Below are 22,830 nucleotides of genomic sequence, written 5' to 3' on the forward strand. Positions count from 1 at the left end.
ACATTTGTTTTCTATCTAATACTCCTTATCTAAGTAATTATGTATGTCCATAAAATATTGTCAAAGAAATATATTTTGATCTAAAATTTGGTAAAATCTTTTAAACTATAGTCAAATGTTATAGAAACACTAATATAATAAATTAGATAAATTAATAGATGATGGTGAATCATTATTCTAAAATTAGAATAAAGCTTAAATAACCAAGAAAATGATAAGCTAGACAGAGAAAAATAGTTGATGTAAAACCTAGTGTTTTTCCACTACAACATTATTATCCATACTAATTTTGATTCTAACTTGTTATAATTCTTAGCTGACTACTAGAATTAGCACTTCATTCACCACCCTATCACCTAAGTCTTACGTCCTTGAATGCCTTGTACTTACTACTACTGAACATACAGCAGGAGGCAATGTCAAATAAATAAAAAAAACCAATAGTAACCCATGTATTATTACATGACTAAGTACAAATACAAATGTGTGGGCAAGGAGATCTGAAACTTGGCGGCATGCAGAGGCACGGAAGCATTGCAGTGGCAGAATGGGTGAGATTGCGATTGCGGTGGAGGTGCGAACTATTCTGTCGGCTGCAATGGCTGAGGGCGGGACTTCTTCACAGCTTCCAGCATCACCAGATTCGGGTTACGGAGCTCATTCAACGCTGTCGGGGACATCCACAATTGCCTAATCAGGGGGATGCTTCTTATTATTTCCAAATCTGTTCCTCCTTTGTCCACAACATTGGAGGCACGAGGAGAGAATAGCTGTGGCTCATGCTCCACATCCCATTCAGGACTTGCATTGTATTCTCTCTTTGCCTGCTTTGGTAATGCGGTAATTCTGGCGACGGGGTTGGAGTTGGCCTTGAGCATGGAGGCTCTTTGCTTGTCTGTTCGGGTGCTGAAACAGGGTTTGGAAGAGATTGTGTCGGAACGAGCAATTGATATGAGGTGAAGGAAAAAAGAATAGAAGAAAAAGGTTGTATTTTTAATTGTTTTAATGTATTATTTTTAGTTAAAGGTGGTGGAGGGGGGATCGGACCAACACTTCGGTGCTGGGGAGATTGGCGGGCTTGATGACGGAGTTTGAACTCGATTGAGTTTGTGGTCAAGTGGATGCTAAATTTGGGTAGTGAGAACTGTGCAAATGGGGAGGGATACTTGTGGGTTGGATTCTTGACTGACCATGTCTCGAGGGTGCTTTTTCTCTGATCGTCGTACTTCTTCTTGTCTACAATGGCTATTAACTTTCTTCTCTTGACAGTCAGACTACTCTCTGGTGTGGCCAAGATCTTTCGAATGTTGGTATTGTCTTGTGATTTTTAGGGTTCAAACTTTGTCTGTGCTCGGTTGCTGTACTTCTTCACACATGGGGAGAGCTGCACTTCCCATTGGAGTAGATAGGTGCCATGCGAGGAACGCGAGCGCAATGCATGGCTGTGTGGCACCGGGCAAGAGACGGGCTAAAGGGGGAGGGATGGGGCTCATGAGGAAACGGGAGAGGAGGGAGACAGTTTCGGACAGCTGCAGAGGAGCTGGTGGGATGGTGAGACGCACTCGGAAGAAAGAGGTGCACAACCGTAGCAATGGAATGGGGCAAAGGTCTTGGGGAGTGGAAAGGATCTTGGCCCATAGGATACCTTACTGCTTCATTTGTTTCTCTTAGTAGACCCTTTTTCTCTCGCTTTTTCTTGCTACTTCTTTCATGCCAATGACCATGTGCGATAAGCAGTGGTTGACTCGGTTTGAAGTTGAGTTTTGTCCGTTTAGTTAGTCATTTGCAGATGTATATCCATGTGTTGAAGTGCATTTGAAGGTTTTGAGGTTTTGATCAGAGATTGGGGTCACTCTGCGGCAGCCAGCTAAATTTAGATTTTCCTCATTGAGATGACCTCATCTCTAGAGACGGTATTGTAGTGGATGAGTTGAGTCATTGCCTTCAGGTGCTTTCTATGCCACGCAATTTTGATTAGCAGCTGATTTAGTTTCCAGGAGTTAGTAATATGGAGGGTTTCTTTCAGCACCAAGTGTACAGTTCTGGTGAACTCGGGAATTCAGATCATCAATTGGTTTATATACGATCCTTTATTGGTGGAACATTTTATCATTGTCTGTATGAGATGGGCAACCTGTGCCATGGTCGACCTTGCGTTGAGTTAATGAGTTAGTGTTTGTGAAAAGGGGCTCGTCTTAAACTTTCCTTTCTTGATAAGTTGTTGCATTTTGTTTGCTTGAAGGACCAGCTGTGGATTTGGCGCCAGTTGGTAGTCATTATCGCATTCATTGACTCTAGATGCCTTTCACATAATCCAAGTCTAATAATTGTTGTAGCAATATCTTTACCCCGAAATTAACAGGAGCAGTACTTCATCAATAATCCAGTCCATGAATACTCAATGAGACTGAAAGGAAGATCATGCTATTTCTCTGGTGAATATCCAGCCTTATAAGTGACTTATTACATTAGAAATGGTACTACTAGATCAACTTGAGAAAGATATTGATAGAGATTTGAAATTAGTTCCGGAAAGATCACTGACTAAAACACGGTCGTTGCGACTTGGAAATCAGAAAATCTACCACAATAATTGGAGAAAGCGAATCCCTTCGCAAAACATTGTCAATCTCTTGCACTAATATAATCGATCGCTTGCTTGCAGATCCCGGTCATGCTTGCCTCCGGTCCGTACACCTGAAACACAGTCATTTGGTTAATCAAATTCTCTGGCCAAGATTAAATGCATTCATCAGTATTTGCTCGCTTTTGCTGTAACAATCAGGTCGCCTTACTCCCCAAGTTTGCCTTTCAAGATGTTCTCCACTGTCCAAGTTAAGTGACAAACGATCTAGTCTGACAGTAGTCGATCATAAATAACTGCTGATGAAGAAATTTGCCAATGTTCTTAACAATGTCATCCTGTTTGCAAGATTCAGCACTACAGTGGTTAAGCTCATTACCTCAATAGGAACTCCAGTCTCTTCACTTAGAGCCCGCATGTTTGCCAGACCCTTCAAGTAGTTGGGGCCTCCTCTCCGCACGAAAATGTTCACCCTTGCTGCTTTTAAATGAGATTGCTGAACAGAAAACGAATGAAAATGTTACACCACATTTTTTAAAAAGATTCGCAAAAGTGAAAAGTAGCTCAAATCTCAGGGAAGCTTACCTTTTCACGCATGGCTCGAATGATGCCGTTGAAAGTTGCTGCAACATCAGTGAAGTTAGCAATGCCTCCACCGACAACCAAAGCTCTCTTGCGGCCATCAGGATTTGCTGTACAACACTGGCATAACAAAGAGGTTGATAATGAGCAACTGAAATCTAACTATTGTAATAGCACCCAAGGACTAAAAAGCAACTTCGATACTTGTGAAATCATTAGAGTATTTATTGTGATTATTTGTGGGGTGGAATCAAATAAAAGGACTAGAATATCTAGGAATCTTCAAAGGCGATGCACAGTTCTTTGTTTTCATAGTCGCAAGTGAACCTGAGAGGAGACATCATAAGGGAACGTCCAAAATTCAGTGGAAGGAGAACCAACACTACATAGAAGACTTGAAATGCTGTCCAAAACCAACTATAGACGGACTTACGTCAATCAAAGCACGGGCATACTGCAAAGTCTCTTCTTCATTTGGAGCTCCACTGTACTCAGCATAATTGCCAAGCTCGTGTGCATAACCAAGATCCCCGACCTACAAATTCACATATTAGAGCCCGAGGATAGAAAAGATCAGTGACAAAGATCTTACTGTAGTGTACAAGATCAATATTCAGACTCAAACATCAGCTTTACAGGCTCTCTGGTATAAGGCAACTACTTGAAAGACTCTGAATTTCATCGACAAAGTTTCTTCACAAAAAGGTGTACGAGTTGTTAGTAGATTCTATTAAACCCGTCCACTGATTGAGGTTGTTGACTCAAGTCTGATTCTAATCGTCTGTATTCTCCTCAGTTAGGTTTAGAACAGACGCTGCAGGTCAACTTACAGTATCAGCGTAAATGACACTGGCACCACCTCCAGCAACCATTGTCCAAATGCGGCCCTTCGGATTCAGTATCGTCAATTTCAGAGAAGCACCGGTCTGCAGCCACATAAACACTACTTAAGACCCTGTATAGAAATGATCACGTGAAGTGGAATTGCGATGGTTAAAGTCTGGAGTGGAAGAATTTGGTAGTGTCTTGTATTAGATAAATGAATCAATCACACCTTCTCGTCCATCCTGTGAATACTCTCCTCGGCTGGAGTCATGGTTCTTCCAAAGGGTAATGGAAACTCCACATTGCCCCACCTGCACAAATGCAGCTCCGTTCCCCATTGGTACATGTCACAAGCAGCCTCAACTATTTCTTTTTTAGAGCATTTGAACATTTGAACGTTGCAACGCAGTAGAGCGCACAAGCTTTACCCCGCATAATGGGATTCGAGGTGAGCGAAGAATCACGTTTGTAAGCAAATCGTTGGTATGCTCTACGAACATTGATACAAATGTCAGATATTTCACAGTAATTCAAGAATCAGAACGTACTTCTGGAAGTTCTTAAAAAGAGCAGTATCATCCAGCTCGCCACGCATGTCCAATGGAAGAGGGACGTTATTGACGAGTGTAAATGGGTTCATCTCCAGCAGAGTGAAGTCCAAATCTGAAAAATGAGGAGCCAATAACCATCAACTTGGACTGATGTTACAAAAAAACCAATGAAGAAAGGACCCGAACAAATTTCGTCTACTTCTGCAAGACGTGGTTCAGCTTATACCTTCAAAGACAGCGAATGAGCCCTTCAGAAAAGCTTCAATAATAGGTCGAACCTGGAAAAGTCCAAAAATCAAATTTAAAAAATCTGAAACATCGTAGCCTTCCAACTTGTGACACAGTATCGCCGATGGCTGCAGACACCCGATGAAGGTCCTCATGATGAAACATGAACCATTCACAGGGAGAGCTGTTTCAAAAACACAAACTACATTGTGTCGCACATGAAGAGCCTGGGCAAGAAAGAAGAGCTAATTACCTCCAATGGAAGTGTGGCAATCAATGGAGCACATAGCTCGGACGTCAGAGTCTTCTCAGTAGGTATAAAGACGGACCTGACCTGAACCCCATCCAGATTAGTCCAACATTGGCTAAGAAACAGGCGGCCGGTAAGGTCTCATAGAAATAAACAAACTTGGAAGTAGAACAATGAAACTTCCAGTCTAGTCCAGATCTGTCCCCAATCCAATCTATGAAAAGAAATAACAGCACAAGAGTCATGAGCTCTTACTTTTTCCCAGTTTTCTTCAATTTCTATACCTCCACATTCGGAGAAGCTGATATTAGCTCCAAGCCGATCTGACACAATAGATAGGTAGAATTCGTCGCTGTGAGGAACAAATGGTTCAACAATGAAAGTGGTGATAGGACCCTTGGTGCCGCTCATCTCCACCTGTGGTAAATAAACAAACCAAACTTCAGATAAATTGGTCTCAGGACTAATTTTACTGATTGAGAGAGAGAGGGAAAGAGGGTGTGAGAGAATCAAGCACACAGAATAAACTAATCTCAATAAGAATAAAATAGCAAGCAAGTTATACCTCTTTGCCGAGTCGGTCCTTAACGAATGACTCCACACCTGCCAAGTCCAGATTGAGTGCTACCTGCATCAACGTCATCACAAACCATTAAATACCAAAGCACATTGCATTTAATGAGGTAAAACAAGCCGTTGGGAACATGAACTAGCTGAATTTAAACTCCAAAGGCGTCGGACCTAACAAGTGAATCAGTTTAAATCGGCCACAAGAGTAATTCTGCAATACGGCGAATTATCTCACCAGTCCACTTTTACCGCGCTTGCCAAATAACATATCAGGTTTAACAACTAGGCGAGTAGAGTTAAGCCATGCTTCCTTGTTTGCCAACTCGTTGAAATCTGTTGATTGTGTTACCTGGATTTTCAAGCAAGAAACAGAAACCACTTTAATACTCACTCCTGACAAGGCATTAACATAACACTAAGGCAACATGGACATATTTTGATGAAACATAGTTAGAAATGCTCATCAGCTGATGCGCATTGACTAGTAAGTATGCAGTTAGAGATATGATTAACCTTAACAGCCAGAACATACCTGCGCAGCCTTGATATCAACATCAATGCCTGCTAGCCTCTTCAAGTGCTCCTTGAAGATGCGTTTTGAGTTATACTCTCTGATCTTCTTCCTTGCCATGGCTCAAGAATGGATTGTCCCTGGAGACAGTGACTGCACAGTGAGACCATGCTTTGTTAAGAGCAAGAGAATCTGGTAAAAGAAGTGAAACACAGAAAATTTAAAAATAAAAACAAAAATAAAAATAGAGGATTGACAACGGTTTGTCATAGTTCGCGGCAACGACCGCGACGAGATGTCCCTTAACATTTGATACCTGTAAAGGGATAGATCCGTAAACCTCTGTTTTCTAACACAATTCTCTAGTCCATGAGAAACAGAATCGTTAGTGATGCTATCCGCACAGTGGATGACAAGCACAAAGCTTTCTCTTGCCTAAGCGCATTATTGGCTATGTAAATTTAATGTAGAATCTACAGTTACAATCGACACTATCAACAAGCCATCGCACAACACCAAACGCAAACCAAACTAGAGCGAAAGCTTCTAATTACAGAAAGGATCATCCACATCGAAAAGAAATACGCTACTCGCAGAGGCCAACATAACTCATACATAACTGGCATCGGGCATGCAGAAGCAAATTGCCCACAATCTGCAAAGCGAAGCAAATCGTTCCATACACGCAAGACTATATCTCACCTGTGGGACAAGGAGGGACAGCTAGAGTTACAATCAAAACACGAATGCCTCACAAAGTTACGAGAAACAGTCCAACAAACTACCCATGAGCCGATACATCCACCGCTAGTTGGCTAATTCCTCGGCGCCAAGAAACAACTCAGAGAAAGCCCCAAATCTTATCAATCCCCCTTCCGGATACAAAACCGTGCAACATAAGAGAAATTCATCAAATGCAACACAACAACAGCCTACTACAGTTGACAAACAGCACATATGAAACCACAAGGCAGAGAGAATCTCACCTAGCAACCGATTGACGAAGGAGCAGAACCAGACACGTAGTTCTAAGATCAAAATAAAGCTACACGATCGTCGTGGAATGGCGAGGACAGATCACAGAGCTGAACTGAAGAGAGAGCTGTGATTCAGGGAGGCAGAGAAGTGAATGTATCTCGCTCCTTCACCGACGTGCGCACGGCAAAGAAGCCTGTTCTCCTTATGCTCCACTACGGTGCAAGTCCTGGGGTCGGAGGAGCAGTCCTTGCGAGCCCGGTGGTCGTGGCAAGCATGCTAAATTTGTGGGATGAGTGCTGACTACTTCCGTTTCCTTAACCGAGATGACTTGGGTCGCTGCTGCTATAGCTTGATGCCTAATGCTACTTGCCAGCTCCTCACGGAATCGGAACCCTTATCACCCCCTGGTTTTGGCATCCCACCACAGCTTAAGTTTGCTTACACAAGTAAGCAATATCGTGTAAGTTTTCATCATCCGTCTGATACTCTTATAGCCCACCGGAAACGAAAGCAATTCACAGCGTGCGAGATTTTTCCAAGATGGGGTTTGGAATGCCTGTTGAAATATGTTTTGTTGACATTAGTTACAAGCTAATCAGTTTTTCTTCACACAACCGTTGACTGTTGGGGTAAACGGTGAAGACCTGCGCATTTTGGTAAAGCCAAGTGATGGGTCAAAGAAAGAGACTGCCCGTCACTGATTGTTGCTTTTTCAGACTGTGCAGCCTGACCCGTTTCTCCCCCTTTCATCTCCCCAGTCAAGCCTTTTTCTTCCCAATGCTACAGTATGTGCAACCCAAAAAAGCGACATTCCCGAGGCCATCTCACACGCAGGAAGTTGGCGACTTCAAACGTGGGCAACAAACTTGCAGCATCCTCAAATTGACCAGAAAACTCTCAGAATTTTTCTTAAAAGTGATGCTTTTGGTTTGACTTGGGGTGGAAATCGTTCAACGGGAGTTTGCTGGGCAGGAATGGGACGAATGAAGAGTAGTCGGATTCCGTGTCAGAACTGAAACGAGAGTCGTTCATCCACCATGGCCAATCACTGAAACAGCTCTCCTCCTTTCTCCCTCTCTCGCTCTCTCTTGGCTCCCTCATCGATTCTGCAATCTCTGCCTGGATTTGGAGGGTGCGCCGCCTCAATCCGTCCGCTGCTTCGATATTGGCAGCCTATCCTGATTTGGTGAGTCTCCGGTGCAATTTTGAGATAACTCAGGTGCACTTTTTATGCTGTTTGAAGCTCTGTTGTGGTCCTTCCCTTGGTTCCAGTTTGGTGTAGTCACGCGACTTGCGTGTCTCCATGATTTTCCCCTGAATTGGGTTATCAATGTGGGAGCTCTCTGAGTATTTGAGTTTCTCTGTGCATGAGCATTTTCTCCCGTCATTTCAGTGCTTTAGGAGGAGGAGGAGGAGCAGAAGGGGAGTGATAGGGTTTCTCTTTAGTAGCTGCCAAAATGCGTTCTTTCGTGGTGTGAAAATTTGATGGGCGGTCTGTATTGCGTATAAACCCCTCGTTTCGGAAATTTTTGAAGGGGAGCTAAGAATTACTTGTTTCTCCATTCTGGTTGTGCATTGTATGCTTGCTTGAGGGCGTTTATGGTTTCGCTCATTCATCCCGGAGGAGGTAGTCGTTTCGTAAGTTCAAGGAAAGGTGACGAAGGCCTCTCTTGTGGAAGGGGGTTAAGTTCTGTGATTCACGGTGAAGACCAGAGTTTTTCCTAGTTAATGGGCTCTTGGCGGCCATTTAAGCAGAGAAATTTGATTCATTGGAAATACCATGAATAGATCAGGTCCATGTGTATACGAACATGAAGAATGTAAGATTGTTCTGGACCGAAGTGCCGGATGCCTGGAAGGCAGAAACAAGCTAGTTCATTGTCCATATGAACTCTGAGAAACCAAAATGTTGTTGGCATTGATAGAGACAACTTCAGCTAATTTTTCCTCTTTTTTTTTGGAGCAAACAATCGTCGATAGAATGGACCACAATCTTTGAAGACAGAGGAGTGACTACTGCTCCTTTGTTGTGTGTATATGCCCATCAGGAGCAGAGTGGACATGACAACATTGCAGTCTCAGATCGCTAGGGGGATAGCAGTAGCATCCTCCTGCCCATCTTCATCCATTATAGGAAGGAGTAAGCTTTCTCAGGGAGCTCATTCCCAAGCTTGGCTTAGCGGAAATAATACCGATCAGTGGCATGGAAGCGCGTTCTCACTCTTTGCCGGGTCTGTCCTGAGTTGCAAATCTTTTGAATTTCTCCGTTGCTGTATTGTATGAAGTAGTTTTTCCTTATTCAGTTTGGTGCTTCAAGTTATCTTTTAGTGCTGCTATCAGTGCCCAAGAGTGTATGCTTCCATCCCTCAAGTTTTCTCAGCTACGCACTATCTAGGATTAAAGGTGTTACTGTAAGGTCGTCTCTCCGCTGAGTTTCTTCCTTTACTTTTGTTCGATTTTACTTAGCTTTGGCCTAATTCCTCGTGACAACTAGTAACTTCGTTACTAAGCTTAGTGTGTGTTTCAGTTTTTCTCCGATTTATTTGACGATAAAGCAACTCCTTAAACTTGTAACCTGGTCGGAAGTACAGGCCTGCTCGGGAGCAGAGTAGTGTACAACGATCTACAACGATGACTGTGTGTGCAACTAGTAACGGTGTGAATGGAGGTTCAACTCCAGTCGATACTACCATAAGCCCCCGGGTAGCAGCCTTAAAACCATCGAAGACTATGGCCATTGCAGATGCAGCCACTGCTCTGGTGGAGTCCGGTGTTCCTGTTATAAGACTGGCAGCCGGGGAGCCAGACTTCGACACCCCGAAGGCAATAGTAGAGGTAAAAGGATAATCTCTATTATTTTACGAAAGGGGCGATCTTCTACAACTTGTGTAACTAAATCCTCTGAATCTTGTCGCAACTCTTTCATAAAATTATATGGCTTCTACTTGTGCCGTTACTACTTCGCATAGGCTCCCTTAGTATCCGAGTTTATTTGAGTATCTGCGTCTCTTAATGCAGGCCGGAACAAAAGCAATTCAAGAGGGCTTCACTAGGTACACTCCAAATGCAGGCACTCTAGAGTTACGAAAAGCTATTTGTCACAAATTGCAAGGTACTCCCTGGCAGCCTGAGTGAATCCACCCTCGACAGTCCAACTGTCTAGAACTATGCCCTATATTCTTGATCGCCGTATTTGTCGTGCTATTCAATATATCATGCTGGTGTTTTACAGAGGATGGAGAACTTAAATAAGTTCTGTTGAGAGCTGCTCTAAAGTTCATTCATTGATGTGGCTAAACACAGAGGAAAATGGGTTGTCCTACAAACCTGATGAGATTCTAGTTAGTAATGGCGCCAAGCAAAGCATTATGCAAGCTGTACTCGCCGTATGTTCCCCTGGTGATGAGGTATTATTCTCACTGATGATCCTTGCATTAAACTTGGTTAGCATCTTCGCTAAACTAGTTGTGATTATTATGTCTAATGTAATGGACTTTGGATATCTTAATCGTCAGTAGCCTCGGAGAACCTCGGGCATTGAAGTTGTGGCTTTCGTTGGACTGTAGGTTATTGTGCCAGCTCCTTTCTGGGTCAGCTACCCTGAGATGGCACGTTTGGCAGACGCAACGCCCGTCATTGTTCAAACTAAGGTGTCGGAAAATTTCATATTGAAGCCAGAAGCACTGTCTGCTGTATTGACTGAGAAATCCAGAGTTTTGATCTTATGTTCTCCATCAAATCCGACAGGCTCAGTATATACCCTTGAAGATCTGCAGGCAATTGCTGCAATTGTTGCAAAACATCCGCGTTTGCTGGTGCGACATTATTTGCTTTCTGCACCTTAACGCCGTCTTGTACACAATGTTTAGATGCCCTTCAGAAACAAAAGTCTTCATTCATAAGGACTATTTGAGAGATATTAAGTGAGACCTACTACTTTGGGTGGAGTAGTCCAGAACAGTTTATTTTTTTTGTGTTATTATCCTGGAGTGGCCCACGCTCGTATACTTTTACTTGAGTATGAGGCCTACTGACGCACCAACAATATGTTCAACTTAGATGTCATGCTGAATGCTTTTTGACAGCCTTCCTAAAGTGGAGGTATCATGGCAGGTGATCTCTGATGAAATCTACGAGCACATCATGTACACTCCAGCAACGCATCATAGCTTTGCAGCATTGCCGGGAATGTGGGAACGTACTCTTACAGTTAATGGTTTCTCTAAGGTACAGTTAGCCGGAGCTTGCAAGTAGTGAACGGATTGATGTGAAATGCCCTTAATCAGAACACATTCTGAGTCAGCATGCTGTGAGATTCTTTCTTGATATTTGCACCCGTCTCATTTCATATTAATAGTCATGACTATCTTTATTGTGCAAGAAATCTACTGAAGCAATATTTTGTATCAGTGTTTTGCGATGACTGGTTGGCGATTGGGATATTTAGCAGCTCCGAAACACTTTTTGGTGGCTTGCAACAGAATTCAGAGTCAGGTATCATTTCAATTGCGAAACCTAATCTTTTTGAATAGGATGCAATTGGATCATGCAATTGAATTTCGTATTTTGGTCAATGAGAATGTCGCGTTTAATTATCAATTCAGTAGCAACTGTTCGTCGCAGCTCTCATTCTGGTCCTTGCTTCATGTCGTTTGCATTCATCAATATCCTCGACAGCAATCAAGTTCACCAGCACGATGTTAAATCTGGGGTAAATAATCAGTTTGCAATGGTTCCTTTCTGTTTCCTAACAAGTGACATATTGTTCCAGTCAACTTCTGGAGCAAGCAGCATTTCTCAAAAGGCTGGAGTAGCAGCATTGGCCCTGGGCAAAGCAGGAGGCGAAGATGTAGTGACAATGGTGAAAGCTTTCAGAGAGCGAAGGGACTTTCTGGTACAACGTCTGCAAGCTATGGATGGTGTTGTACTTGCCGTTCCTCAGGTACGAAATCGGTAAAACATGTTGCCTTCAATTCTAACGGTTATAATTGAAGCATTGTCAAGTCATAGCTTTCAATTAGGAGCTAATTACTCGACACAAAGTTAAATGCATATTAACACATGTCATTATGTGGCTTCGAATTTTCCAGGGAGCCTTCTACTTGTTTCCAGATTTCAGTGCTTACTTTGGGAGTCACGCTGATGGATTTGGGTTTATTTCTGATGCTGAAACTCTATGCCGTTTCTTTCTAGAAAAAGCCAAGGTGAACGTTATCTTTACTTCTCTTTTCTACCTTAACTTTTTTCTATCATATTAATCCTTCCTCCTCGCAGCGATACATTGGGCATTTTTGTCTCTCTTGTGGATTGTTTGGTGATAGCAAAACAATGCACATTTTCAGAATTTCAAGGAAATAAACATTTGGAAGGATATTGCTCCGTCTTTGGAATACTTGTCGATCAGACGTTGTTGTCAACAAAGATTCCAGGTTTTGTGCTCATTGTAAAGATTGTCAATGCAGGTAGCTCTAGTCCCAGGAGACGCTTTTGGCAACGGTGGATGCATCCGAATATCATATGCAGCGTCCATGGAAGAACTGAAAACGGCCATTGAGAGTATTGAGTCTGTTATGGCTCTGCTTAAACCTGCATCAGCTGCCTCCCTTGCTTAGTAAACGGCATCAGAAGTAAACAGATAGAGCTCTCCCATTATTTATCGAAGTGTCAGAATAAGGAGTAGTGATACTTAAAATGTTTCATTTTTAAAAGCACCCGTCAGGTTGAGGGGTAGCTAAGCATCACTGAATCCACAGTCAGTCCCTCGACCATCACTTCTATGTCCCATCTCCAAACTCTCATTCAAGATTAACCCATCATAAATATATAAATGTGATTCCTTTACATGAAGATAAGTTCTGGTATAATCCAGTAAATCATGACGTTCTGTTTAACCCCTGATGTTGTTGAAGTGCATTAAGCTTTGCATTCTCTCATGGAGTTGTTCATAACTTTTAACAGTGTCCCTAGATGCTGTTAATGTCTGGATGCAATACATACTGAGCACTTGGGGTGGGTATTGTAGCTTTTAAGCGCATTTCGTTTTACCATTTAGAAAGGCTACAGCATGCAACATAAACATCTATAAACAATTTTGAGGCTTGCCAGAACTTAAGCTGAGTGGGTTTTGAGTTTTGATATCATCCACAATACACGTGAACTGTCCATACTTCGGTTTTTGTTAAAACAAAGCAGTGAGTAAACGATTGTACTTACTGCAGCTACAGTAGTGCTTATCTTCATGTTGGAATGTGGACTTTGGTACAAGTGGGACAGATTTTGTATTGCATATACATCACTCAAGTAGTAGAAATATCTTCGACATTTTATTTGAAATATTTTATGTCTATGCAAATTGTTTCACCTTTGATTTTATGTCTATGCAAATTCTAAGTATTTAAGGTTGTAAAGAAAACTTCTCAAATATTCATTTTAAAAAAACATTATATGTAAAGAAGAGTCACCTTTGATTTTGGCAATGGTTTCTTTAAATCCTTTTTTTTTGTCATTTGAACTGCAAATTTTATTTGTATTTACTGTAGCTCTTCTAATTTTTGGAAAGTTTTTCTTATTAAAATACAACATTAGACTTTATTCAATCATTACCTCTCTTAAAATTTTGACACTACTCAAATGAACCCTGTATCAATTGAGTAGATGTGCCCAAAATCATTTCATATTAAAATTTAATGATTTTTAAAATAATTTTAGTTAAAATTAGAAGAATAATAAAACAAATATAGCCAAAATACACCATAAACATTACAATGAAAATAATAAAATAAAAAATGTTATACTAGTTTGTTATATAAATATATACTAGTTTATATAACTAGTATATAAAAAATGATATACTAGTTTTAAATGTTATACTAGTATACCAATGACAAAATTTTCCTTTATCAGCATATACTGAAATACACTTAAATAATCATATGTTGAAATATAAAACTTTCTCTGTAAATTTTGCAATACATGTGTATATGTGCACACATAGTTACAAATACTAAAAAACGAAACATTTATTATCATTTTAATGATTAAATAGTTATGCTTTAATAACTTAATTTTTTTTTCTTTAAATTTTATAATTAAAAATTTAGAGAATGTAAATGATTTAACAATTTACATTTTGAGTTTTGATTGATGGAACAGATATTCATGTGTACAGCATAAATATAGATCTCAAAACATCTAAATAAGAATTATAATCAAGACAATGCAAAACGTAAAACTAACCTCTTTATAAAATAAGACATCATCTTTTGAAAAAAATAAAAAAATAAAAAAAATAACTTGTATTTCTATACTAAAATAACTTGTCATAAATGATATAAAAGATTTATATTGTTATGTAATACTATCAATTTAAAAATTCAATCTAAACTAATCAATAAGTGTTCATTAAAAGAAAGAAAGGCTCAAGCTACAAGCACACTCTAAGTTGCTACATGCACACCTCATATTGTTGTATGCACACCCAAAAAAATTAAATGCTTTTGATTGATTGGGTGTTATCATGTGAATCCTACCACATGACACAATTGTGGGGGGTTAGTAAAGGTGGCAGCCCCCTCTTTGGTGGTCTAATTAAAAATGAATAAATAAATAAGTAACTAGGTGTAAAAAGTGATAATTAGATAAAAACACGTTCTAATCCAATATAAGGTATTAGCTTTAAAATAAAATAAATAAAGCAAAAGTTGTGAAATAATAAGCTCAAATTTGATGGGATGGTCAATATAGAGAAGGGATTCAAAGAAAAGCTCAGCAATTTGGTAACTAAAAATCAAAAGTGGAGTTAATTTAATATACAATAAAATTTAGAGAACAACAACTCTGTTTGATTATTGGCCAAATATGCAACCTAGTTCAACATCAAATTTTCAGAAGTGCAACTATTAATTTTTTTCCGTTAAGGACATTGACTACCTGATAAGGCCAAGAACAAGTACAAGGTTGTTGCACTGTGTGTGTGCGTATATATATATATATATATATATTTATTTATATTATACTGTAGAGAGGAACAGATTGCAAATGAAAACAAACATTAAATTTACTCTACCATATGGTCTGAACTTATATGTTTCAGAAAATCTTGGAGATGGGAATAAGGCATTAACAAAATATTAACTTTCTATAAGGCCCAAGAACCATCCACTTCAAATGAATTAAAATACTAAAGAAAATAAAAGAAAAAGAAATAGCATCATTGTATGAGATAAAAATAAATAAAATAAAATCCAGTGCATATAGGTGCATAAATTTTAAACGCCTTTTATGTATTAAGAGAGGTGGTCCTTACAACAACGACAAAAAAAAAAGAAAACAAAACAAAACAAAACAAAACAAAAAAACAAAAACAAAAACAGTATTATTTGACAGAGTATATTGAAATACATATTATTGACATGAATGTTGTAATAAAATCATCATGATAAAAATTTCACTCTATCAAAAGGTTTCATAAAAAAAATTACGATAAAATAGAATCAAAGTTTTATTATTTGAATAATAAATTCTATCAGAATCCAAAACTATGGGATATAGTTGCACAAATGTAATAATATATTCAAGGATTCAATACACTCCTTCAAGTACATGAGTTTGTAGTTGAAAAGTATGAAAAGAATGACTACAAATAGAGACATACAGTATTAATACTGCCTAGATTGCATATATCCCTCACACACACACACAAACACACATACTCCAGAAAAAAGTGGTGGGCATTGCCTTCCTTTAACAGTTCAACGTGATGAAGTGGAGGGATAACAATATCATTCTTAAAATTTTACAAACTCAATCATATTAATATATATATATATATATATATAGATAGATGTGTGTGTGTGTGTGTGTATGTGTTCTGTTCATGAACATAATTGAATTAATGATTATACCCAGCTCAATCTGTGTATCGAGGGTGCTAATATGAATGGTGATAAAGAAGGGGAATAATAAAATAAAATAAAATAAAAAATATAATTGCACTTTTTGTTTGGTGTAGGGACAGCTATGGGGAATAGAACAGATACAATAGGCCACTACTTTTTTTGAAAACCGTTTTTTTAAATCGCAATAATCAGTGTTGTGCCATTTGTGACAGGATTTGCCAACTTATCCATTGGGTTGTAAATGGCCAAGCATGGTAATAACAACAAAAACAACAAACAAACATACATACATACGTAAATAAATAAATAAAATTGTTGCAGTCACCCTCACACAGATTCGCAAATTAAAAGGAAGTCAAAGACCCATTGCGAGGTTTGTGGAAGCGTCTTTAGTGACCTTTTTAAAATCCTATTGAATAAAAAGCTATTTCAAATCTAGGTTTTCGACAGTAAAATTCATCCGTATAATTGCCTATAATTGAACCACATGTGCACAAGAAGACAAAGACAAAGCATAAATGATGTCAACGGCGTTCATCCACTAGTTTTCCATGCAAGCTGAACTATAGGCTCTGCCTTGTGAATGTGTCAGGATCTGCAGGTGCTAAAATTTAACTGCATCACAAAGATGATCAATCTGACCAAATAGGAACAATAGAATCATTCTCTTCTATATATATATATATATATATATATGTTTTTTAAAATGGGTAACATGGCGTATGAAGGAGATATACCAGGTTCCACAAAGTCTGATTCACGCCAGTGCAGCTAAATTCGGCAATACAAAGGGGTCTAGAGTCAAGTGACAAATGAAGAGGTGGTTGGGAGCGTGGTGAACATACTGAATCCCCTCTTGGCTTTTTATATATTTTTCCTTTTCATTTTATTTTATGATGTGGTAATCCTTCAATATATGTAAGGGCTCTTGCTCTGTATCTCCCTGAGACTTCCATCATCCTTCAATCCAACGAGCCTTTTTGCTTCATTAATAGTAAAATATCCCAAGGAGGGCATCTGGTCACAGGTACACAAATCATGGTCGCATCTGAATAGTCCCAGTAATCTGAACAAGAGCTAGGTTGGGGGGGGGGGGGGGGGGGGGGAGAGGGGATGTGGAGCTGTACTTAATTGATTATTTTAATTTTATGCAAAATGGATAGAAATAGATAGATAGAAATCATGTGAGTGCTGCACTGCTGCCTCTTGTCCTTAAGTCCACATCCAACACTTTGCATGGGTTGCCACTCACTAGGTGCTAGAATGTGCTTCCCTCAGAGTACAAGGGCAAAGGACAATGAGTTTGATTTGCATGCATGGAAGCATATATAAGCTCATTGGATACTTGCAACAATAATGTGAGAGACAAATAATCTTGCAATTTCAGGCACACACAAGGTCTGGCATCTTGGTAACAGGACAGTTGTGCAAGGGTGGTAAGGAGGGGGGCAATAAAAGAAGAGAAAGGCCCATCCAGACAGCTCTCATCAATCAGTTTATGATTTTACCTTACCCCCTAGCCTTGCAAAAGATTCCTTCTAAAGACAATACCCAATACGAGAAAAGAAGAGACTATCTTCTGTGACACCTGCTCCGCATCTCTCTTTCTATTTCCAGACGGTAAAATTGACCACCAGCCTGCAGCCTCAAAGAAAATAATATTCATTCAAGTGCAAGTACAAGAAGTATTTGCTGAGAGAGATGGTAGTAACAGTAGCAAGTGTTTGAGTTTAGAGGATGGGAAACTACTCGTATGAGTGGTTACTTCATACAAATGCTGAACTGTCTACTAATGCCTTTGAAACATGCTCAAACATCCTCGTGGACAGAAAAATGAATTCCAGGAAATGAAAAAGCATATAATTGTGGGCAGAAAATTGTTACATGGTAGAGAAAAAGAAAAGAAAAAAGAAAAAAGACCCCAATAGCGCCATAAGCTAGCCCAACGGAATGGCCTGAAAAAACTCGCAGAACTGAATGGGGCTATATTACAACTCAGTAGCTGAACCGAAGAGCTGCTCAATCAAAATGGCATGCGCAACATCCTTCTCATGAAGCAGGAAGGGGAGGAACACCCATATGCAAAAAGCCACTCCTTGACGGCCATGTATTACAAAGAGAAAAAAAAAGGAAAAAAAAAAGAAAAAAAAAAAGGACTGAATAATTGTAATCAAAATTGCATCTGTCACCGAGAAAATCTGCTTGACCAGGGAAAGAGACACACACACACACTCCACAGTGCTTAGACCCAGATAGGGAAAAAACACACACACTAGGTGGAGGGGTCCCATGACTTCCCAGGAGAATGACCGCTAGCATTCACGGATCGCAAATTCTCTCGTTGGTTAAAGAAGACGCCGAGGTCTACCCCTGGACCTAGCGATGTGATCCTAGCCAAATCTCGCGGTGACAGAGTACGCCCCATCCCTCCACCAGCAGCTGTAATCCCCGAAGCTCCTCCCACCCCCAGAAAATCACGCGTGAACCTGTCGCTGCTATCGTTCTCCACTCTAGAAGAACCACCAAGACCTGGCAACAAGGATGAAGAAGAACTCATGCCTTGAAACACACCTTGCCCTCCTCCAGGGAACGTACTACCAGCGAGAACGTCACTCGGAGACATCCGATGAGTACTGGGTGGCAGCATTCCTCCCATGTTTGTAGAACTAGGTCCAAACATGGAGGGCATACTACCAAACGGTCCTCCGAACATTCCAGCCCCTCCAGATAAAGAGTTCATGAAGTCTTGCACGTTAGTGGAACTCTCTGACAGTCTCCCTTGAACTCCCCCAAAGTTGTTGGTCTGCCCTAACGACGAGCCGCCCAGCCCTTGTGAAACACTCTGCAAATCACCTGGCCGCCTCATTAATGGTTGGTTTCCCATGTTGGACATGTTGTTAAGTGGAAGATCACCTGTCCTTCCCTGCTGCTGATGCTGATGTTGTTGTGGCTGGGATTGTGATTGAGACTGCTGCTGCGCCAGGTGTTGCTGCTGCGGTTGCTGCTCTTGGCGTTGTCCCTGCCAGATGCCCATGGAGTCTGAATCTGTGCCACCTTGCCCAAATCCTCGGAATAGAGAGGTGTTGCTGGCAGTTGCACCCATTTGAGCAGCTTTCTGCAGTAGAGCTGTTGCAGACATCTGAGCAGAAGCAGTGTGCTGCTGTTGCTGATGTTGAGGATTAAAAAGTGGTGACACTGAGGAAAGGTTTCCACCTCCATTGGTGCTCCTTGAAGAAGCGTTGCTTGCCATTCCAGCTGAGGAAGTCGAGGACAACCCTGCGGTGGCTGATCCACTATCTATACGGTTAGCTCCCGCTGCTGAAAAATCTGAGAATCCTGATATATCCATCCCAGTAGTAGCTCCACTTTGAGATGAACTTGATGCTTGAAGTCCTTGTCCATTTCCAGATGCAAGCAAGTGGGCGAACAGGCTTCCAGAGGGTGTCAACGGAAGGTGACCACTTGAATGTCGAGGTGCCTGTGGCATCTCGTAGTCGAGTGTGTTCATCATTCCAGGCAGACCTGCACCACCCTGCATGCCTTTGTGAGCCTGCATTAAAAACGAAGAATTTCCATCCGATCCTGGTAGCAGCTGATGCATCTGCTGCTGATTACCAGGACCAGGGCCAGGTCCTAACCAGAGCGACAATCCAGTGCCAGTCTTTGAGGCAGGACCAGAACCAGAGGTTGCACCCCAACGAGGCAACAGAGGGTGGCAACTCTCACCAAGATCACTCAAACCCACCATAGACTGTGGCATACCACCAGGTCTACTTGCTAACGGAACCATGGAAGCCAAAGGTTCCCCATTCATACGACCCACATTATTCACGTGAGGAGAGGAAGGAGCACCTATGACTGACATGGATGACGAACCTGAACCTAGGAGGCTATCAGGTTGTCCACCACCTTGCTTTCCTGCAGATACTCGAGCACTGTCTTCTGCCAGAGCATCACAGAACGCTCGGTGGGTAATAAAACTGTCACGCCTGCATTGATGTCAGGACTCAAAACGTTAGCCATCACACGTGTTCTCAAGTTTGTCTCACTGGAAGAGATCCATTCCAATGCTAGAAGCACAAAACACTATCTATTCCTATTCAGGTTTGTTACAGCTAACCAAGCAAGAAGCAAATGACACAAACTGAATTCGACGTCTAAGGTGCTTCCGGAAGTCTTCGCAACGTACGGTCTGCCAACTTCACAACCCTGTGCAAGAGATGTCCATCGTATGCAAAAGAACCACAAGAGAATCTCACCTGGAAAATAAGGTCCCACAATCGCAGCGGTACTCTCGAGTACCACAAGTCTTAGAGTGGGCCTTCCAGTCGGATTGAACAGCGTATCTCTTAGAGCACTTGTCACACTTCCACTTCTTCTCACCGTGCTTTCGGCAAAAGTGTTTTTTGATTCCAGTCAAGTCGCCCAGAGCACGCGACGGGTCGTGATGCACACAAGAGGGCTCAGGGCAGATGTAGACGCGCTTGCGAACCTCCTTGCTGGTCCGTTGCCGCAGCTTCCACGGCAAGTTGTGACCGCGCCGATGTAACTGCAGATTTTGATCTCGCTGAAACCCCTTGTTACAAATTTCGCACACGAATCGATTCGTGGCCATCAATGTCTTTGGTGATAAAGCTATCACCTCGGCTTCCGGGTCTGCGTATTAAATCCAATATCGTTGGCACCTTGAACTCATCTTCACAGTCCGCTAACGACATTTAAAAATTACTGACCAAAGGGAACAGGAGGGAGTAAATTAAGACTTGTGAAGATGAATCTGACATCTAAAGTACTGACGTGATTTAGACTATCAGCTCCACATGTGTACAACCTCAACCTCGTCAAAACCACCATCTCAGATGAGCGATAGTAGTGCTCCCTTGCAAAAGTATCCAGTAATGAGAATGTGACCAATGTAGAGTCAACCGACTATACATCAATATAGAGGCAACCAACTATACATCAATATGTAGTCAACCGACTAGCGATCACGTGCACATCCTAGTAGTGCATTAACAGATAACAGTACAAGGTCGAAGGGAGAATGGGACCGATGCAATCAACTGTGGTCTTTAATGCTCAAGACTGGAAACTGAACAGTTCGGGTCATCAATTAACATATCAAGAGAAAAGCATCGAACCTCAAAAGGATTTTAAAATGTGATAACACACACACTGTACAAAGAGGAACAAATTCTGCCTCGATTTTCCAGCGTCCGGCGACGCGAATGGAGACGGTAAGCGGTTGCAGCACCCTTGGGAGAGATGGGAATTGAAAACAACAAAAATACGCACCTGGAGTACCTGGCAGATTCCGCTTGCGTTTGACAGCAACAGCAAGAGGCTGACCACTCGAGACCGTAACGGTGGTGACAGTGGGGGTGGCTGGGGTGGATGATGTCGGTAGCATCCCAGTATTGGTGCCATCTGTACGGTTACCTGACGACACACTTGCTTCGCCAGCTGATGCGCTGGTTAAGTTGGACAATGTCATTTCCTCTTCTATTTGTTACTCCTTCACTGTAGCGGAGAAAGGTTCGTGGAGAGGGAAATAGAGAGCGCACAAGCACAAGGCGTCTGGCTTCCCAGTACGACTGGCTAGGGACGATGCACCCAAGGTGCTGCTGACAGGAAATAGCAACACCGAACCTGAGCTGCTGTAGGCGTGTTCTTTACGAGCATCATGCTGCCCTCTACCTGCGCCCAAACTAACAATCCTCTCTCACAGGACAGCGCCGTTGCAACAAATTAGAAAGATTCCACCGCTCACAGTTATTTCTCACCAAAACTTCTTCTGGTTTCCGTGTACTGCCTTTCTATGCGCCCTGACTATCACAGTGGGCACAAATTGCATCATCTCCAGCGCATCTACACGTAGTTTACTACTCCACCGCCTGCATGCGTCGCTCAAGCTGCCGCTGCAGAACAATGCTACTCCTATCTCCTCGTCCGCTCCTACAAAAACAAACCAAAGGACAGAACCACGGTCTCTGCCAAATGACCATTCACCCCCACCACCCTCTTCGTCCATGCCTTCGCCTGCGCCGTATGCAAGCCAGCTACTGCGCACAGCACACTGCGCTTCATTTTCAAGACACTCCACCCAGCGAACCAAGGTGGGGATGCGGGTGGGGTGAGGGTGGGGGGGGGGGGGGGGTTGCAGGAATCTAACAAAATAAGTTTGCTGAGGCCACTAGATTGCACTACAAAGGGGTAGAAGAGGGAGGCGAAGAGGACTGAAGGGCCCCGGAAAAGAAGGCTCCATAATCAGGCTTTCAACGAAGACGACAAAAGGCAAGCACAGAACCTGCCCGACCCAACCCAAGCCGACCGGACCTGATGAGGGAGAATGGGGGGGGGGGGGGGGGGGGGGAACGCAACAAGACGTTTAAGAGATACTGGAAGGCAAGGCGACCGAGGCCTGGACTTATTTTGCTACTGGGGGAGCTGAGAGTGATAGAAAGATGCCACCAGGAGGGAAGGGAGGCTGAAGCAGGGCAGGGCAGGCCCCGAGCTCCAAGACAGTACAGGGCTGGGAACAGCTAGAGCTCAGAGCTTGTCGTGTTGCGCTGTGGTAGTGCTCTCCTGTCTGTTTGTAGCAACCAGCAGTAGTCGTCATAGTAGTCGTAGAAGTAGTAGTGGGGAAGTAAATGGTGCGCGGGGGAAGGAAATGGAAGGGAAGGGAGGGGAGAAAGAGAGAGAGACCGAGGGGGCTTGGTGTCAGAGTCTCTCTCTCATCCACTCCTCTAGCACGCACCTCCTACGAAGCATCTCTCCTCCGCCCTCCTCGCCCCTTCCCCTTCCCTGCCTACCATCCCCCCCCCCCCACCCGTGAGGCTGTGAGGGAGGGAGGC

General features: G+C 42.1%; 3 protein-coding genes across 17 annotated transcripts; 1 reads left to right on the forward strand and 2 right to left on the reverse strand.

The window, feature by feature from the left end:
• Positions 1-2,402: 2,402 nt before the first annotated feature.
• Positions 2,403-7,529, reverse strand: LOC112280681 (ATP-citrate synthase alpha chain protein 3). 2 transcript variants are annotated; one of them, XM_024516458.3, is made up of 14 exons: positions 7,088-7,529; positions 6,123-6,241; positions 5,826-5,939; positions 5,586-5,648; positions 5,276-5,437; positions 5,024-5,104; positions 4,769-4,820; positions 4,540-4,654; positions 4,221-4,302; positions 3,997-4,092; positions 3,600-3,701; positions 3,170-3,286; positions 2,964-3,080; positions 2,403-2,697 (listed from the first exon to the last, which is right to left on the reverse strand). In XM_024516458.3, exons 2-14 carry the CDS (start codon positions 6,219-6,221, stop codon positions 2,626-2,628), a joined length of 1,272 nt encoding a protein of 423 aa, XP_024372226.1. In that variant the 5' UTR covers positions 6,222-6,241; positions 7,088-7,529; the 3' UTR covers positions 2,403-2,625. The 2 variants fall into 2 exon arrangements, with proteins under 2 accessions (XP_024372226.1, XP_024372237.1); XM_024516469.3 differs by having other exon boundaries at positions 6,123-6,254.
• A 641-nt stretch (positions 7,530-8,170) lies between these two features.
• LOC112280653 (aspartate aminotransferase) lies at positions 8,171-12,931 on the forward strand. Of its 9 annotated transcripts, none has more exons than XM_090250411.1 (12): positions 8,171-8,265; positions 8,473-8,781; positions 9,128-9,310; positions 9,671-9,914; positions 10,098-10,191; positions 10,383-10,486; positions 10,646-10,894; positions 11,193-11,306; positions 11,490-11,573; positions 11,851-12,021; positions 12,170-12,283; positions 12,542-12,931. In XM_090250411.1, the coding sequence occupies exons 3-12, from the start codon at positions 9,141-9,143 to the stop codon at positions 12,689-12,691; spliced, it is 1,494 nt and encodes a 497-aa protein (XP_090106537.1). In that variant the 5' UTR covers positions 8,171-8,265; positions 8,473-8,781; positions 9,128-9,140; the 3' UTR covers positions 12,692-12,931. The 9 variants fall into 9 exon arrangements, with proteins under 9 accessions (XP_090106537.1, XP_024372188.1, XP_024372171.1 ...); XM_024516420.3 differs by having other exon boundaries at positions 8,473-8,571; XM_024516403.3 differs by having other exon boundaries at positions 8,672-8,781.
• Positions 12,932-17,814: 4,883 nt separating this feature from the next.
• On the reverse strand, positions 17,815-22,325 carry LOC112289255 (zinc finger protein JACKDAW). Of its 6 annotated transcripts, none has more exons than XM_024534368.3 (4): positions 21,272-22,167; positions 20,236-20,632; positions 19,853-19,965; positions 17,815-19,498 (listed from the first exon to the last, which is right to left on the reverse strand). In XM_024534368.3, exons 1-4 carry the CDS (start codon positions 21,468-21,470, stop codon positions 18,249-18,251), a joined length of 1,959 nt encoding a protein of 652 aa, XP_024390136.1. In that variant the 5' UTR covers positions 21,471-22,167; the 3' UTR covers positions 17,815-18,248. The 6 variants fall into 6 exon arrangements, with proteins under 6 accessions (XP_024390136.1, XP_024390144.1, XP_024390126.1 ...); XM_024534376.3 differs by having other exon boundaries at positions 19,886-19,965; positions 21,272-21,613; XM_024534358.3 differs by having other exon boundaries at positions 19,829-19,965; positions 21,272-21,613.
• Positions 22,326-22,830: the final 505 nt, after the last annotated feature.

Source organism: Physcomitrium patens, chromosome 1, assembly GCF_059467195.1.
Source record: "Physcomitrium patens ecotype Gransden chromosome 1, ASM5946719v1, whole genome shotgun sequence".
Taxonomy (NCBI): Eukaryota; Viridiplantae; Streptophyta; class Bryopsida; order Funariales; family Funariaceae; genus Physcomitrium; species Physcomitrium patens.

Bases quoted from the DNA above. Each gene is read 5' to 3' on its own strand.
- LOC112280681 (XM_024516458.3), bottom strand. From the start codon at position 6,221: ATGGCAAGGAAGAAGATCAGAGAGTATAACTCAAAACGCATCTTCAAG. The intron at 5,649-5,825 runs GTGAGATAATTC...ACGTTGATGCAG, and splicing joins AGCGCGGTAAAAGTGGACTG to GTAGCACTCAATCTGGACTT. The intron at 4,821-5,023 runs GTAATTAGCTCT...GGACTTTTCCAG, and splicing joins TTGCCACACTTCCATTGGAG to GTTCGACCTATTATTGAAGC.
- LOC112280653 (XM_090250415.1), top strand. From the start codon at position 9,141: ATGACAACATTGCAGTCTCAGATCGCTAGGGGGATAGCAGTAGCATCC. The intron at 10,895-11,192 runs GTGCGACATTAT...GTATCATGGCAG, and splicing joins CAAAACATCCGCGTTTGCTG to GTGATCTCTGATGAAATCTA. The intron at 12,022-12,169 runs GTACGAAATCGG...CGAATTTTCCAG, and splicing joins TTGTACTTGCCGTTCCTCAG to GGAGCCTTCTACTTGTTTCC.
- LOC112289255 (XM_024534333.3), bottom strand. From the start codon at position 21,470: ATGACATTGTCCAACTTAACCAGCGCATCAGCTGGCGAAGCAAGTGTG. The intron at 20,633-21,271 runs GTGCGTATTTTT...TTTAATACGCAG, and splicing joins GAATCTGCCAGGTACTCCAG to ACCCGGAAGCCGAGGTGATA. The intron at 19,966-20,235 runs GTGAGATTCTCT...ACATCAATGCAG, and splicing joins TGTGGGACCTTATTTTCCAG to GCGTGACAGTTTTATTACCC.